The 12,583-nt window shown below is 53.4% G+C and overlaps 5 protein-coding genes across 5 annotated transcripts; 1 reads left to right on the forward strand and 4 right to left on the reverse strand.

Annotated features, from left to right (window-relative positions):
- Nucleotides 1–154: 154 nt before the first annotated feature.
- BO70DRAFT_180702 (glycosyltransferase family 20 protein) lies at nucleotides 155–2,204 on the reverse strand. Its single transcript, XM_025538436.1, has 5 exons — nucleotides 1,807–2,204; nucleotides 1,343–1,715; nucleotides 911–1,281; nucleotides 520–859; nucleotides 155–467 (listed from the first exon to the last, which is right to left on the reverse strand). The coding sequence occupies exons 1-5, from the start codon at nucleotides 2,108–2,110 to the stop codon at nucleotides 326–328; spliced, it is 1,530 nt and encodes a 509-aa protein (XP_025401948.1). The 5' UTR covers nucleotides 2,111–2,204; the 3' UTR covers nucleotides 155–325.
- Nucleotides 2,205–3,688: 1,484 nt separating this feature from the next.
- Nucleotides 3,689–5,263, reverse strand: BO70DRAFT_331829 (putative metallo-beta-lactamase domain protein). The gene is made up of 4 exons (XM_025540894.1): nucleotides 4,930–5,263; nucleotides 4,842–4,854; nucleotides 4,420–4,779; nucleotides 3,689–4,360 (listed from the first exon to the last, which is right to left on the reverse strand). Exons 1-4 carry the CDS (start codon nucleotides 5,011–5,013, stop codon nucleotides 3,939–3,941), a joined length of 879 nt encoding a protein of 292 aa, XP_025401949.1. The 5' UTR covers nucleotides 5,014–5,263; the 3' UTR covers nucleotides 3,689–3,938.
- A 336-nt stretch (nucleotides 5,264–5,599) lies between these two features.
- Nucleotides 5,600–9,028, reverse strand: acoA (aconitate hydratase ACO1). Its single transcript, XM_025547867.1, has 7 exons — nucleotides 8,839–9,028; nucleotides 8,698–8,715; nucleotides 8,522–8,599; nucleotides 8,417–8,436; nucleotides 7,721–8,319; nucleotides 6,316–7,661; nucleotides 5,600–6,259 (listed from the first exon to the last, which is right to left on the reverse strand). Exons 1-7 carry the CDS (start codon nucleotides 8,872–8,874, stop codon nucleotides 5,999–6,001), a joined length of 2,358 nt encoding a protein of 785 aa, XP_025401950.1. The 5' UTR covers nucleotides 8,875–9,028; the 3' UTR covers nucleotides 5,600–5,998.
- Nucleotides 9,029–9,996: 968 nt separating this feature from the next.
- BO70DRAFT_359852 (putative C2H2 finger domain protein) lies at nucleotides 9,997–11,189 on the forward strand. Its single transcript, XM_025542634.1, has 3 exons — nucleotides 9,997–10,251; nucleotides 10,353–10,532; nucleotides 10,621–11,189. The coding sequence occupies exons 1-3, from the start codon at nucleotides 10,211–10,213 to the stop codon at nucleotides 10,733–10,735; spliced, it is 336 nt and encodes a 111-aa protein (XP_025401951.1). The 5' UTR covers nucleotides 9,997–10,210; the 3' UTR covers nucleotides 10,736–11,189.
- A 37-nt stretch (nucleotides 11,190–11,226) lies between these two features.
- On the reverse strand, nucleotides 11,227–12,296 carry BO70DRAFT_286405 (putative mitochondrial carrier protein; the record flags this gene model as incomplete). Its single annotated transcript, XM_025539202.1, has 4 exons — nucleotides 11,227–11,271; nucleotides 11,325–11,658; nucleotides 11,730–12,069; nucleotides 12,125–12,296. The coding sequence occupies 4 exons, from the start codon at nucleotides 12,294–12,296 to the stop codon at nucleotides 11,227–11,229; spliced, it is 891 nt and encodes a 296-aa protein (XP_025401952.1).
- Nucleotides 12,297–12,583: the final 287 nt, after the last annotated feature.

A 12,583-nucleotide genomic window follows, 5' to 3' on the forward strand; every position in this document is an offset into this window, starting at 1 on the left:
AGATCAACGGCCGGGGAATCTATACAATGCTCCATATACAGTAACCCAATCAAACACCTCCCATGCCTCATGTTCATGCCTCATGCCTTTTGTCCAGCCATACCCGAGAACTTAGGACCCAGATGCAGTGATCACTCTTGTAATATTCCATACGGAGAACCGAGATATAAATCTGCAAGAAAGAAACCCATGTTTCGCCACGCCTGGTGCTCAGATACCAGTAAAACCTATGTCTAATTCATTCACGCATCCCCGTTTTTACTCGACCGTTCGCCAAAAGGACTCATCGCAAGCAGCAGCATGGACTTCATAACGCTGCCCATCCTTAGGCCGGAGCCGTCACGCCGTTCGTATGCTCCCCGTTCTCGGAGGACGAACTGATAGATGCCTTTTTGGCCAGGAACTTCTCCGCTGAATGTTCCGATATGCGGGTCAGCTCAGTCACAAAGGACTGCCCCCAGAATGCACTATAATGAAATTAGTTTCGGGTCTCTCAGTAGTCTCGAGACAGAATCGTACCTGGTATATTTGTTGACGTATTTGTCCAATTTAGAAAAGTTAAGGGCCCGCTGCTCATCGCTCATGGTCACGGCTTCCTGGTAAGCACCGGCCAGCTCTTCGGTATTCCAGGGGTTGATGATAATGCTGCCATTCAGACTCTGGGCTGCACCGGCGAACTCCGAGAGCACCAATGAACCATGGCGCTTCTTCTGAGTTGCAATGTACTCATAGGCGACGAGGTTCATGCCATCGCGAGTCGACGAAACGATGCAAGCGTCAGACACCGCATATAGGGCGATCAGCTCATCAAAGTTGACGGATTTGTGCAGGAAATGAATTGGCATGAATTCAACGGTGCCTGGTTCTCAGTCAGCATAGACATTAAACTTGTATGCGAAGCGCAACCTACCAAACCTGCCATTGATTCGGCCCACCAATTCATTGACCACGGCGCGGAGGTTCTGGTACTCCTCCACGTCCTGTCGACTGGGAACCGCAACCTGAACCAGAACAACTTTGCCAACCCACTCCGGATGGTCACTCAGGAACACCTCCAGCGCGTGTAATTTTTGCGGAACACCCTTGATATAATCGAGGCGGTCAACACCGACCATCAGCTTCACGCCCTGGAACTTCTGTTCCAGCTGCGCAATCCGCTTCTGCACCTTTTCCTTCTTCAAGCCCTCTTCGAACTTCTCCGGGTCAATGCCAATCGGGAAGGCACCACAGGAGATGAGCTTGCCCTGGAATTCAATACCATTCGGGGTGGTTGGCAGTCCCCTGGATCTCGAATATTAGCATCTGCACAGCCGCCAAGAGGCCAACGGTCTCGGGTACATACAGTAGTCGCGAGCAAGCGCTCAGGAAATGCCGGGTATAATCATAGGTATGAAACCCGATCAAGTCGCAATGGAGGACACCGAGCAGCAGCTCGTTCCGCACCGGCAGGATTCGGTAGATCTCGCTGCTAGGGAAAGGGGTGTGGAGGAAGAAGCCAATCTTGACGTTTTCCTTGGTTTTGCCGATCTCTTCGCGCAGCATTTCGGGAAGGAGCATTAGGTGGTAATCGTGAACCCAGATCAAGTCCCCATCTTGGACCTCCTTCGCCACGGCTTTGGCAAAGAGGCGGTTGGCGTCTTTATAGGCCTCCCAGGCGGACTCATCGAAGGTAATCTCACCGGGGTGGTAATGGAAGAGAGGCCAAAGAATGGAATCTGGAGGGAGTGACTACCAGTTAGCAGGTGACTTCTTGAACGAATGACCGGCTCCATTCCGTAAGCCGATAGGATGAGAAGTGAGACCCACTGGAGAATCCATTGTAATGGCGATCAGCCAGTTCATCGTCGATGAATACCGGCACCGCGTTATACTCCTCCTTCAGGCGTTGTTTGACAACTCCAATCTCGGCCTCGGGGACCTCCAAGCCGGGCCAGCCGTACCATTGGAAGGTGGTGGATTTGGACAAACCACTGAGTCCGCTGACCAACCCACCGGAGGACATGGAGAAGTCATACCGGCCATCATTCGACCGCTTGATGGTGATTGGGAGGCGATTGGAGACAAGGAGCAACCGAGCCTCATTCTGGGTGGGGTGTTCGAGAGAAGGCATAGTGTAGTCTGGGAGGGGACCGGGGGGTGAGGCGGGGCGCAGATGTAGATATGATAAGTGCCAATCTGGTTAGACCGACAACGGGCGACCAATGGTCTGGATGGGAGGAGGGGACAGCAGAGATTATCAGATCTCAACGGTGAGACAGGAATAAAAAAAAAAGCGAACGGAACAAGAATCCGACGACAGATGGAGGGCGCAATCAAATTAGGATTAATTATTTTAGGGAACAGGAGAAGAGAAGCAAAGAAAGGGTGGGGAAGACAAAGGACGATCAAAATCTTCAAACAGAGTCAGGAATTGAAACGAGAAAGGTGAGCCCCAGCACCAGACAGTCCAGATGACAGGGACAGAGGGTGATCAATAGGAGGGTTAAGAAAAGAAGAAGGAGGAGAAGACAAAGAAGAAAAAGCACTGAGGGCTAGCTCCTGCGTGAGGCCTAGAGCAGCAGTGATTCAAAGGCTCTCTCTCTCTCTCTCTCTTGCAAATCGCGAGAGTTCCAAGGCGGCGGCGGGGAATGCGGACTAATTTGATTTGACTTGACGGGGTGACCTCACTCACAGACCGGCGCGCGGACCAACCGACCCAGGCTTGGGCACAAGAGGGAGAAGAGGAGCTAAGAGCAATGCCGGAGTCCAGGAGCTCCTCACTAGCAAGCTCATCGACAGATACCGGGGGGTATCACTCTTGACTATGGCACGTTCTGCAGTGTGCTGCAATGGTTGGAGATGGAAGATAGGAGTTCTGATCGCCGGACTTCCAAGCAGGAAGAGGAGTTGGTGAGGAGTAAAGAGGAGTGAGGAGACGGACAAAGAAGAACTAGGCCAGTACTCCGGACTGGGAGAGGGGGAGGGGAAGGATCGGGAGCAGATTAGTTCCGGGGCGGGCGATGAAGTCAGTCGCAATGCGGGAGGCCACCCAGCCACTCACAGCCCCGGCCCCCCCCCATCGTGAATGATGCCAACACTTCCATGGTTTCGCCTGCCACTATGGCTGCTCTGCCTGCCTCCGTTTATCCGCCCTTTTTCTTTCTCTGCCTCGTGCCCGGCAACATCAACTGATTCGTCTGCCCACCCGGTGGCCTGATGACATGACGGTTAAACGTCGTAATACTACCCTATCAATCTATCGACCAGGATTCTCTGTCCCCGTCTCATCTTCGCCTTCATATCGTCCAAATTCGTGTCTGGGATCTTGTCCTGACCTCTCCGAACCAGCTAACCGGTGGCGTAAAAAGGCAGACATCACCTGCATGGATTTGACTCAGTTATTTCCTAGGTACATTACTTGCCTACCGACTCGATAGGATAGGTAACCTACCTCCTGTACTTAGATGGATGGCAGCAACGCAGAAGTATATCTACTTGGACACAACTTAGGTATACGAGCATGCGGGGCCCATATCGTCCACTCATCCACGCCCCTCACCTGTAGGCTGTATCTACTTCGCAGGTACTGCGCAGAATACTTCCTCCTAATTAGGTCTACGGAGCTCAGGCCCTTTTGTTCCTTGGCCCTTTGCTGCCCGAGGCCCCCCCCTCTCTCCCCCTCCGATTCCACCCTGCACCCCCGGCGATCGAAGGGTCTGGGCCTCGCCGCTGGTCCGCCGGAAACGGTTTATTTATTTGTCTATGATGATAGGGAAAAGGCAGGCGATTCTCATCCCTACTATTTCCGGCAACGCCCCTCATCTCTCCCCAAAAGTCACTGGTCATTTCCAACCGAAGAAACCAAGTATGTACTTATGTAAGTATGGAGTTGGACTGGTTAGTTAGTTACCGTAGACAAGTGTATAAGCAGATAAGTAGGCAGTCCCGTTGGAAACCCCTCATAGCGTGGACCTCCCACTCTCCAGGCTCCATGACCCATCACTCTCCTGGATAACCCGGCCCTCCTCCTCCAGCTTCTCCAGCACTAACCGTACGCCATGGGAAGCAGGGAGGTGAAGACTTTCGGAAACATCCTTGTAGATCACCCGGACTAGCTCCAGAGGGGTCCAGGACTGTTTGCGCTCCGGAGAGAACTCATTATTCACAGCGACATCGGCCTGATAATCCCGCAGAACCTGGATCACCTCGTCCTCCCGCTGTTGTCGGTGTCTAATGTACTCTGTAATCTTCGCCGTGGCGCTCTCAATTACCGCGCCATGGCCGGGATAGCCGCGGCCCGACACCCGGTGCTGCATTCTCTGCAGGCTGGACAAATAGGCCCTTAAATCCTCGAAGACACTAGTGCCGTGGCCCAAGACATCTGACGAGGTCGGATTAGCCACCACATACCCCGGTAGCCACCTCGTCGGGAGTACTTACTATCACCCGTGAAGACTGCATCTTCCTCTTCGAGAACAAACATCATATGGTCGACCGTATGTCCCGGGGTATGGTACGCCGTCAAGGTTGCGCCTTCGACGCGGAAGACTTGGCCATCTTCGATGCCACTCTGCCCTCGTTCTGGTTGGTTCTTGTAGATGGTTGCTTCCGGGCACAGCTCCAGGAGGTCAGGCACGCCCTTCACATGATCTGTATGCCAGTGCGTCAGAAGGGCTTGGTGCACGGTTGCATTCTCTTCTGCCAATAGGGTCTTGAGTTGAGATGCCCACGAGGGCTCCCCTTGGCCCGTGTCAATGAGAATCCGTTGATATCCACGACCGATCAGATATGTGTTCGTCCCTGTGGAGGGTCACAATTAGCTAGATAATGTCTGGGCGACACAGGAAGGGACGAGGGCACACCTTGCAGAGTAAACTAGAAGATGAGGCAGCGCCTTAGTCGCAATCCATGACTACGATAGTGTCCATTTTCCAGGATCGGGTTGCCTACCTTGCCAGGGTTGCCCCCCAATATCCTCACAACCGAGGTACTGAGCCTCTCCACCTCTGCCAGTGAAACTAGCTGGGTGGCCATGCTCTAGGCTGTAAAGGTAATCAATCAACCCGTGGCAGCCAGCCTTCGTGTGGTGTCAGCCAGATTGCACCGCTCCGCAATTCGTCGATAAGCGCGAGTTGGTGGAACTCGGTGTGAGAGAGAGCCAGGACATAGGAAGGGGTCTACTTACAGGCATGTAGTTGCACCGGAGTAACAGACGGCGATGCGGAAGCAACGTTATGGACCAGACCAGTGTATGCCACGGTGGTTTGTAAAGCAGGAATTACTTCAGACTGAAGACGATCAGGTAGAGGATTAATAATGGGTGACGGGGTCAGTCACGTGGAGATGTAGTCACAGTGCTGGATGGATGATGAATGAGGGATGTTCGCGCAGTCCAGTCTAACTATTACTACTTCCTGCTAGTACTACTACTAGTGTCACCCTCGACAGCGCCCAGAAGGAAAGAGTCACACTCCAAGGCGGGTGACCCCGGCATTACGACCTCGGCGCCGGCAGAGACAACCGGCCTTATGTCAGCACTCCCCCAAGAGGCCCTACAGCTACGGAGAATCTACAGCAGGATTTCACGCAACCTACTCGGTCTTTACGGGGAAAAGCTCGGTTGGAACAGAAGGAAATGTGGTATGCATGCGATCCCTAACATACAGTGTATGATATAAAGCGAAAAAAGATATATCCATGTAGTCCACCGGAAATCACAGGGTGTACAAAAGAAAACAGGCCCAGGCGGCAACAGAAACAATTCGTTAAAATTTTCGGAACACGACTCCGGATTTTCCCATCATAGACGCTCCAAGTGCAGCCGCTATCCCCAATGCTGCCTTCGAACATCCAAGAACACTGCCAGGGAGCGAGGGATTGATATCCTCGCCCCGCAGGCAGATCGGTTAGGTATCACGTCTCTTCGCGGCAGTTAAGAAACACAGCGATCATAATTTACAGACGAGCCCTCGCTTGTCACGACCAAGGCCTATGTCTTGTGTGCCAAGTCGCGGTTGATTTAGTTACCCTTGCGGGCCATGGTGTTGAGGGCGGAACCGTCGTGGAACCACTCGATCTGGGACTCGTTGAAGGTGTGGACGAGCTTGATGTCGAAGGTGGAGGAACCGTCCTTGGGGTGGACACGGAGAGTCATGGGCTTGCCAACCTCGAGCTCAGTGCACAGAAGGTCAACGGTGTCCTCGGGCTTGATCTTGTCGTAGTCGGCGGGGTCGGCGAAGGTCAGGGGAAGCATACCCTGCTTCTTCAGGTTGGTCTCGTGCTGGAGTAGACAGTTAGCTTGGTTGACAGTGGATTGGACAATATGGAGCAACTTACGATACGGGCGAAACTGCGGGTGATGATGGCAAGACCGCCAAGGTGTCTGGGCTCCAGGGCGGCGTGCTCACGAGAGCTACCCTCACCGTAGTTCCAGTCACCGACGACAACCCACTTGACGCCACGGGCCTTGTAGTCACGGGCAGTGGCGGGGACGGCATCGTATTCACCGGTGAAGTAGTTCTTGACCTTGTTGGCCTCACCGTTCTCGGCGTTGGTGGCACCGATCAGCATGTTGTTGGAGATGTTGTCAAGGTGACCACGGTACTTCAACCATGGGCCAGCCATAGAGATGTGGTCGGTGGTGGTCTTGCCCTGGCACTTGATCAGGATGGGGATGCCGGTGGCGTCCTTTCCGTTCCACTTCTCGAAGCCAGCAAGGAGCTGGAGACGGTCACTGGTAGGAGAGACGGCGACAGAGATGGACTCGCGGTCCTTAGGAGGAGCCTGGTAGGTGTCACGGCCGGCGTCGTATCCCTGGGAGGGGAGACCATCACCAGTGGGGGCCTTGAGCTTGAACTCCTTGCCGTCCTTGTCCTTGAGGGTGTCGGTGAGGGGGTTGAAGTTCAGAGTACCCGCAATGCACATGGCGACAGTGAGGTCGGGGGAGGCAACGAAAGCGTGGGTGGCAGGGTTGGCATCGTTACGGCCAGTGAAGTTACGGTTGTAGGAGGAGATGATGGAGTTGGCCTCGCCCTTCTTGACGTCCTTACGGTCCCACTGTCCAATGCAAGGACCGCAGGCGTTGGCAAGGATGACACCACCGAACTCTTCGAGAGTCTGCAGCTGACCGTCACGCTCGATGGTAGCACGAATCTGCTCGGAACCGGGGGTGACGGTGAAGAGAGACTTGGACTTGATACCGTGGTCGAGGGCGTCACGGGCGATGGAGGCAGCACGGGACATGTCCTCGTAGGAGGAGTTGGTGCAAGAGCCGATGAGACCGACCTTGAGATCCTCGGGCCAGTTGTTGGCCTTAACGGCCTCCTTGAACTTGGAGATGGGGGTAGCAAGATCGGGAGTGAAGGGACCGTTGATGTGGGGCTCGAGCTCAGACAGGTTGATCTCGATCAGCTGGTCGTACTCAGCACCCTCGTCCTCGCGGAGCTCCTTGGCGTATTCCCGGGAGAAGTTACCAATGTGCTGACGCTTGGTGGCCTTCAGGTAGTCGTACATGCGGTCGTTGAAGGGGAACATGGAGGTGGTGGCACCGATTTCAGCACCCATGTTACAGATGGTACCCATACCAGTGCAGGAGAGGGAGTTGACACCGGGTCCGTGGTACTCAATGATGGCACCAGTACCACCCTTGACGGTAAGGAGACCAGCGACCTTGAGGATGATGTCTTTTGTTTACCGTTAGCAAACACTCATCTTTTTAACCATGCAGACATTAAAAACTTACCCTTGGGAGTAGTCCATCCGGACATCTCACCGGTGAGCTTAACACCGATGACCTTGGGGGCCTTCAGCTCCCACGGCAGACCAGCCATAACATCGACGGCATCAGCACCACCGACACCGATGGCAGCCATAGCAAGACCACCAGCGTTGGGAGTGTGAGAGTCAGTACCGATCATCAGACCACCGGGGAAAGCGTAGTTCTCCAGAACGATCTGGTGAATGATACCGGAACCGGGCTTCCAGAAACCAATGTTGTACTTTCCGGTAGAGGAGGAAAGGAAGTCGTAGACCTCCTTGTTAATCTCGTTGGCACGAGCAAGATCCTTGTCACCACCAACCTGGGCCTCAATCAAGTGGTCACAGTGGACAGTGGTGGGGGTGGCAACGGAGGGCATGCCAGCGGACATGAACTGCAGGATGGCCATCTGGGCAGTGGCATCCTGGCAGGCAACACGGTCGGGGCGCAGCTTGAGGTAGGAAGTACCACGCTCAAGCTCCTGACCGTGCGGGTCGTCAAGGTGAGAGTACAGAACCTTCTCGGCGTATGTGAGAGGACGGCTCAGACGACGACGAACGATGTCGAGGTTCTCAGACATCTTCCTAGAAAGTTGGCAAGCATGTTAGCATACAGTCAATTGATCCAGGAGGAGCAATCGCCGATTGCATCCTTGTATCAGGAACCAAAGTGTTGCCATACTTGTAGTTGATGTAGTTGCCCTGTAGAGCGCATTAGCGGATCGTGTCCCCAAATTTGGCACCCGCACTACCCGAAGCCAGCCGAGCCCATGAGTTCACCACTCACCTTTTCGGCATTGGTCATCTCGACCTTCTTGTCGAGGGGAGAGTCGCCGACGGTGGCAAAGCCCCGAGCCCCGAGCATCTGCACAAGGTATCAGTATTTCCAAGCTTCTACGCAGAGATCTCTCTGCGTCCCTCGCGGTACGACCACGAGCGGACGAGACAAGGGCGAGCGCTTACAAGGCGGGACTTAGGGGCCTAGGGGAAGAGCAGGTCAGTTTCCATTGATTAGGAGAGCACACCAGCCAAGGACATCGCATCCCAGAGATGGAATGAGATGCCTTCGCCAGATGGTGAAGCAACGTGGTCAGGACGACTTACCAGCGCACCCATGCGCGCAAGCCTTGTGGAGATCATGATGGAAGCTCTCTATGCGAGGTGGGCGAGGCCGCAACACATTCAAAGAGACCAGCAACGGAAGCTAGCTTCAACGCGATGAAGCAGCAGTGGTAGAGTGGAGTGGGAAGGAAAGGAAATTCCAAGGGATAGGAAGAAAGGGAAGATGGAGTAGATAAAAAGGAAGCTTGAGTGGGAGAGAATTCTTGTTTCCACCAGAGCGATTGACTGAACCGGAGAAGAGGACCCGTAACCGCTCCTGACCGTACGGGGCCCGTACGCCAGTACGCCAGTACGCATTCGTAGCGTGCAGCGTGCGACCGGAGAGAAGGAAGGTGGCTGGACAATCCGTGGGACCCCTTTCTTACCGTCACGATACCGTAAGCCTGAAAAATTCCGCTCGACCTGCAGACCTCCCTTTCTACAATCCATCTACCTAGTACGGAGCAGGACGGCGGGGACCCATAATGCCTTTACCCGGGAACGTAAGGTCGCCGTGGGATTCGAAAAGGCCTCACTGTCAGTGGCCTTCGGATCCCCCGATGACCTTTAAAATCGGTCAGTCGCGGTGGCCATTATTTTGTCCCCCATGCTCCGTTGCTCCCCCATGCCCGGCCCTCCCATGAACTGACTAGTGCCTTACCCAGGTAAAAATACAATGTAATTCCAACCAGCCTGTGCAACGCGCACAGGGCATGTGAGATGCTTCGCTGTAGTCCAATCAGATGTACTGGATTACATCCTACATCATAGACGTTCCGTCGACGTCACTGAGGCTACCAGCTCCATTGGGTCGTACAATCCCAAATAATCCAGAGCATAGTACAAGCCCTCATTCAGAGGATGTGACCGATCTCCACGCAACCGATGTCCGCAGGACTGCCAGACCGCTTGAATACGGATTGAGATCGGGATTGTTGCTGAGGAGACATGGTGGTAGGCCAGCTAGCGTGCGTATTATTTCACCTGAATCGCCAGTGGACGATGCTTGTTCCGGAGCAAACGTGCCGGCTCCTGGCAACGTCATAAATTACAGGACCACGGGGAAAAGGCCGTACGGAAGCAGCCCAAGGGCGCTGACAGAGCGAGAGCCGACTCAGAGCCGAGGCCTACCGATGGCAATCCCGCGGCCCGCCGCCAAGACCCCAGCTGACTTTGACCAATAACGGGCAACGTGTTTCAGGAAATTCTGCTTGCGCACACAAAGGCGGAATTTTCGAGATAAGCGACCCGCTCTCGCAGCGCCTAAGGTCTTAGTTTCATTCCGTATATCGGGGGAAAACCACTTTGCGACGCTCACTGGAAGCATACCCATACTAGGTATACTGACTACGGTTTTTGGCCCGCTATCATCAAAATGGGTGCCGTCAGGAAAATCAAGACCAAGCGCATGACCAGGTATGTAGCAAGTGATTCCTTTCGTTCTGGTTTCTCTATACCAAATATAGCCTTGCTATCAAATATGGAGTGCTGACGATCTAATCTGATGCGACCGACAGAGGTTATGACCAGGTCCGAGAAGATATCGCATCCTCCAAGCACCTCGCTCAATACAAAGCTACGAAAGACGCGGAGGACCTTCCAGGTCTAGGAAGACACTACTGTGTCGAATGTTCAAAATGGTTTGAAAGCGAATTCAACCTGGTCGCCCACAGGAAGGGCAAGAACCACAAGAAGAGGTCCGTGGCGAGCAACTTTTTATCGGCATGGCTACGTCGAGCGCAAATCAATTCATCGCATATTGAAGCTGACCTCTCTTCTTCTTAGGGTCCGCATCTTGCGCGAAGAAGCCCATTCACAGAAAGCTGCCGAAGCTGTTATCGGCTTGGGCACAGACAACGGTGTGAGGTCGAAAGACGCGGAGGTCGAAATGGAAGATTAGATTGTGGAAAATGAGTCTGAAATGGCACTGCAGCCATCCATCGACTGTCCATATGAGCAGCGCCGGCTCAGAGACCCTGCCAAAGCTCCCTGGCAGGATATCTAGAGCTCACCGGTCTTGAAAAAATTTTTGCGCATCTACGCGTTTTTTGCCGTTGTTGGTCCACGCGCCATATTACTGGCTGCGCGCAGACAAGGCTCGTGACCCAATCAGCGATGGACCCAATTCGCAGGTGACACGTGAAGCCGCATTCGCCGAAAACCGCCTCCGGCGGGCGATGAGTTTCCGGGTACGCCGGTTCCGTTCTGCGGAAACTCGCTCAAAACCGCCGTTTCTCGGAGTGTCGTATAGCCAGGTCCCCACTCTATCGGACGCGGTTCCTTTAGGACGAAATTAATTTACAAGCTGCAATAATACGACACTTGTTGATCGAGACTTGTATATGCTCCGTACTGCGTAGATGCTTTGAAATTGCTCCTGCTTGCCTGAATTTATGGATTCTGTAAATACTTCATAAGCCATTCATATGCCGCCCACTGGTTTCAATCCACCGTTAGCATTGTACTGAGAAAAATTCGAGCTAACATACCTGGACAGCATTTACTATAAAAGCCCTCACACTACAAACTCCTAGCCCGCGATAGAAGGCTTTGAAGCCCTCGTTGAGGTAAACTTCCCTAGCGATCCGGAAGGAGCCTTGAGCGTGTGTTTTTCTTGAAGTTTGCATCAGTGGGCGACTTTCAGGGCTCATCTCAATTGTTTCTGCTTGCAGTCTTGTCTTGATCATGTCTAGAGGGAAGACCGAGGCCCAAGTAACGATGCCAGCAATACCTCCGCATAGTAGTATCTTCATTGCATTCATACCATTCGTGTCGTCGTCATTTGAGGCCGTAAGACGTTTGCAATACTCGTAAGACCAGAAGCTGTGGCGTACGTCAGTACTAATGAGCCGCACTGAAATACCGGGGAAGATCTGGGGAAGGCAATTGCGTACTAAAACCCATAGCCAATTGCATCTCTGGCACAGGTGATCCCTCCTCCATAGTAGAGACCCCTCCAGCCGCGCGTGCGGATGATGTCCCTCGCCACGGTCAACGACGAGACCCCCGGGCGTGAATCAAGCTGAGCTCGGCATTTTATGAATTCTGTTGGGGATGACACAATCCAGCTGGTCACCCCGCCTGCAGCACCAGCAAGCCATATTTTAGACAGAGAGGCACTCTGTGGATTGGTGGGATCTATGATCGAACTGTCGAGGAACTTCAACGAGCGATTATAGGCCACAAAGAGCAGCGCATTCAGAGCCCCATACCCAAGTATTGGTGCAGCAGCGCCTAATCGAGGAGTTAGCATTCAGGTCCAAATCATGCCTTACGACAAGAGTCAAACCTCGAACGAGAGAAGTGGCGTTCTCGAAGCGACTCGCTTGTTGCGGGGTGGTCGATGCAACGATATCTGGAGTCTGCCCCGCCTGTAATCGAACTTTGATAACATCGAGGGGGTTGCCGATGATGATACCAATGGCACCGCTAAGGTAGCCAGCCCAGAAGTCCGAAGACATCGGCCGAATTGCTGAGCCGGAGGGTCTGTAATTTTAGCAGCAAATAATGGTGTTGAATATCATGATGGTTGCAACAACCTGTTATCTACTATTCGACGGATGGGAGGTTCATTGACTAAACGGTCCCACATCTAGAGGAAAGCCGGAAGCTATACTCAAAGAAGAGATAGTAGAAACTCTTTCTCATATATGGCGCGAAGTCTGGGTGCTCCGTGATGGATTTTCTTGTGGTAGAAGAGTAACATGCATGCTAGATTGGCATGATGTATTGTCTCTTGCAGGATGCA

Source organism: Aspergillus heteromorphus (genome assembly GCF_003184545.1).
Source record: "Aspergillus heteromorphus CBS 117.55 chromosome Unknown BO70scaffold_5, whole genome shotgun sequence".
Lineage (NCBI taxonomy): Eukaryota > Fungi > Ascomycota > Eurotiomycetes > Eurotiales > Aspergillaceae > Aspergillus > Aspergillus heteromorphus.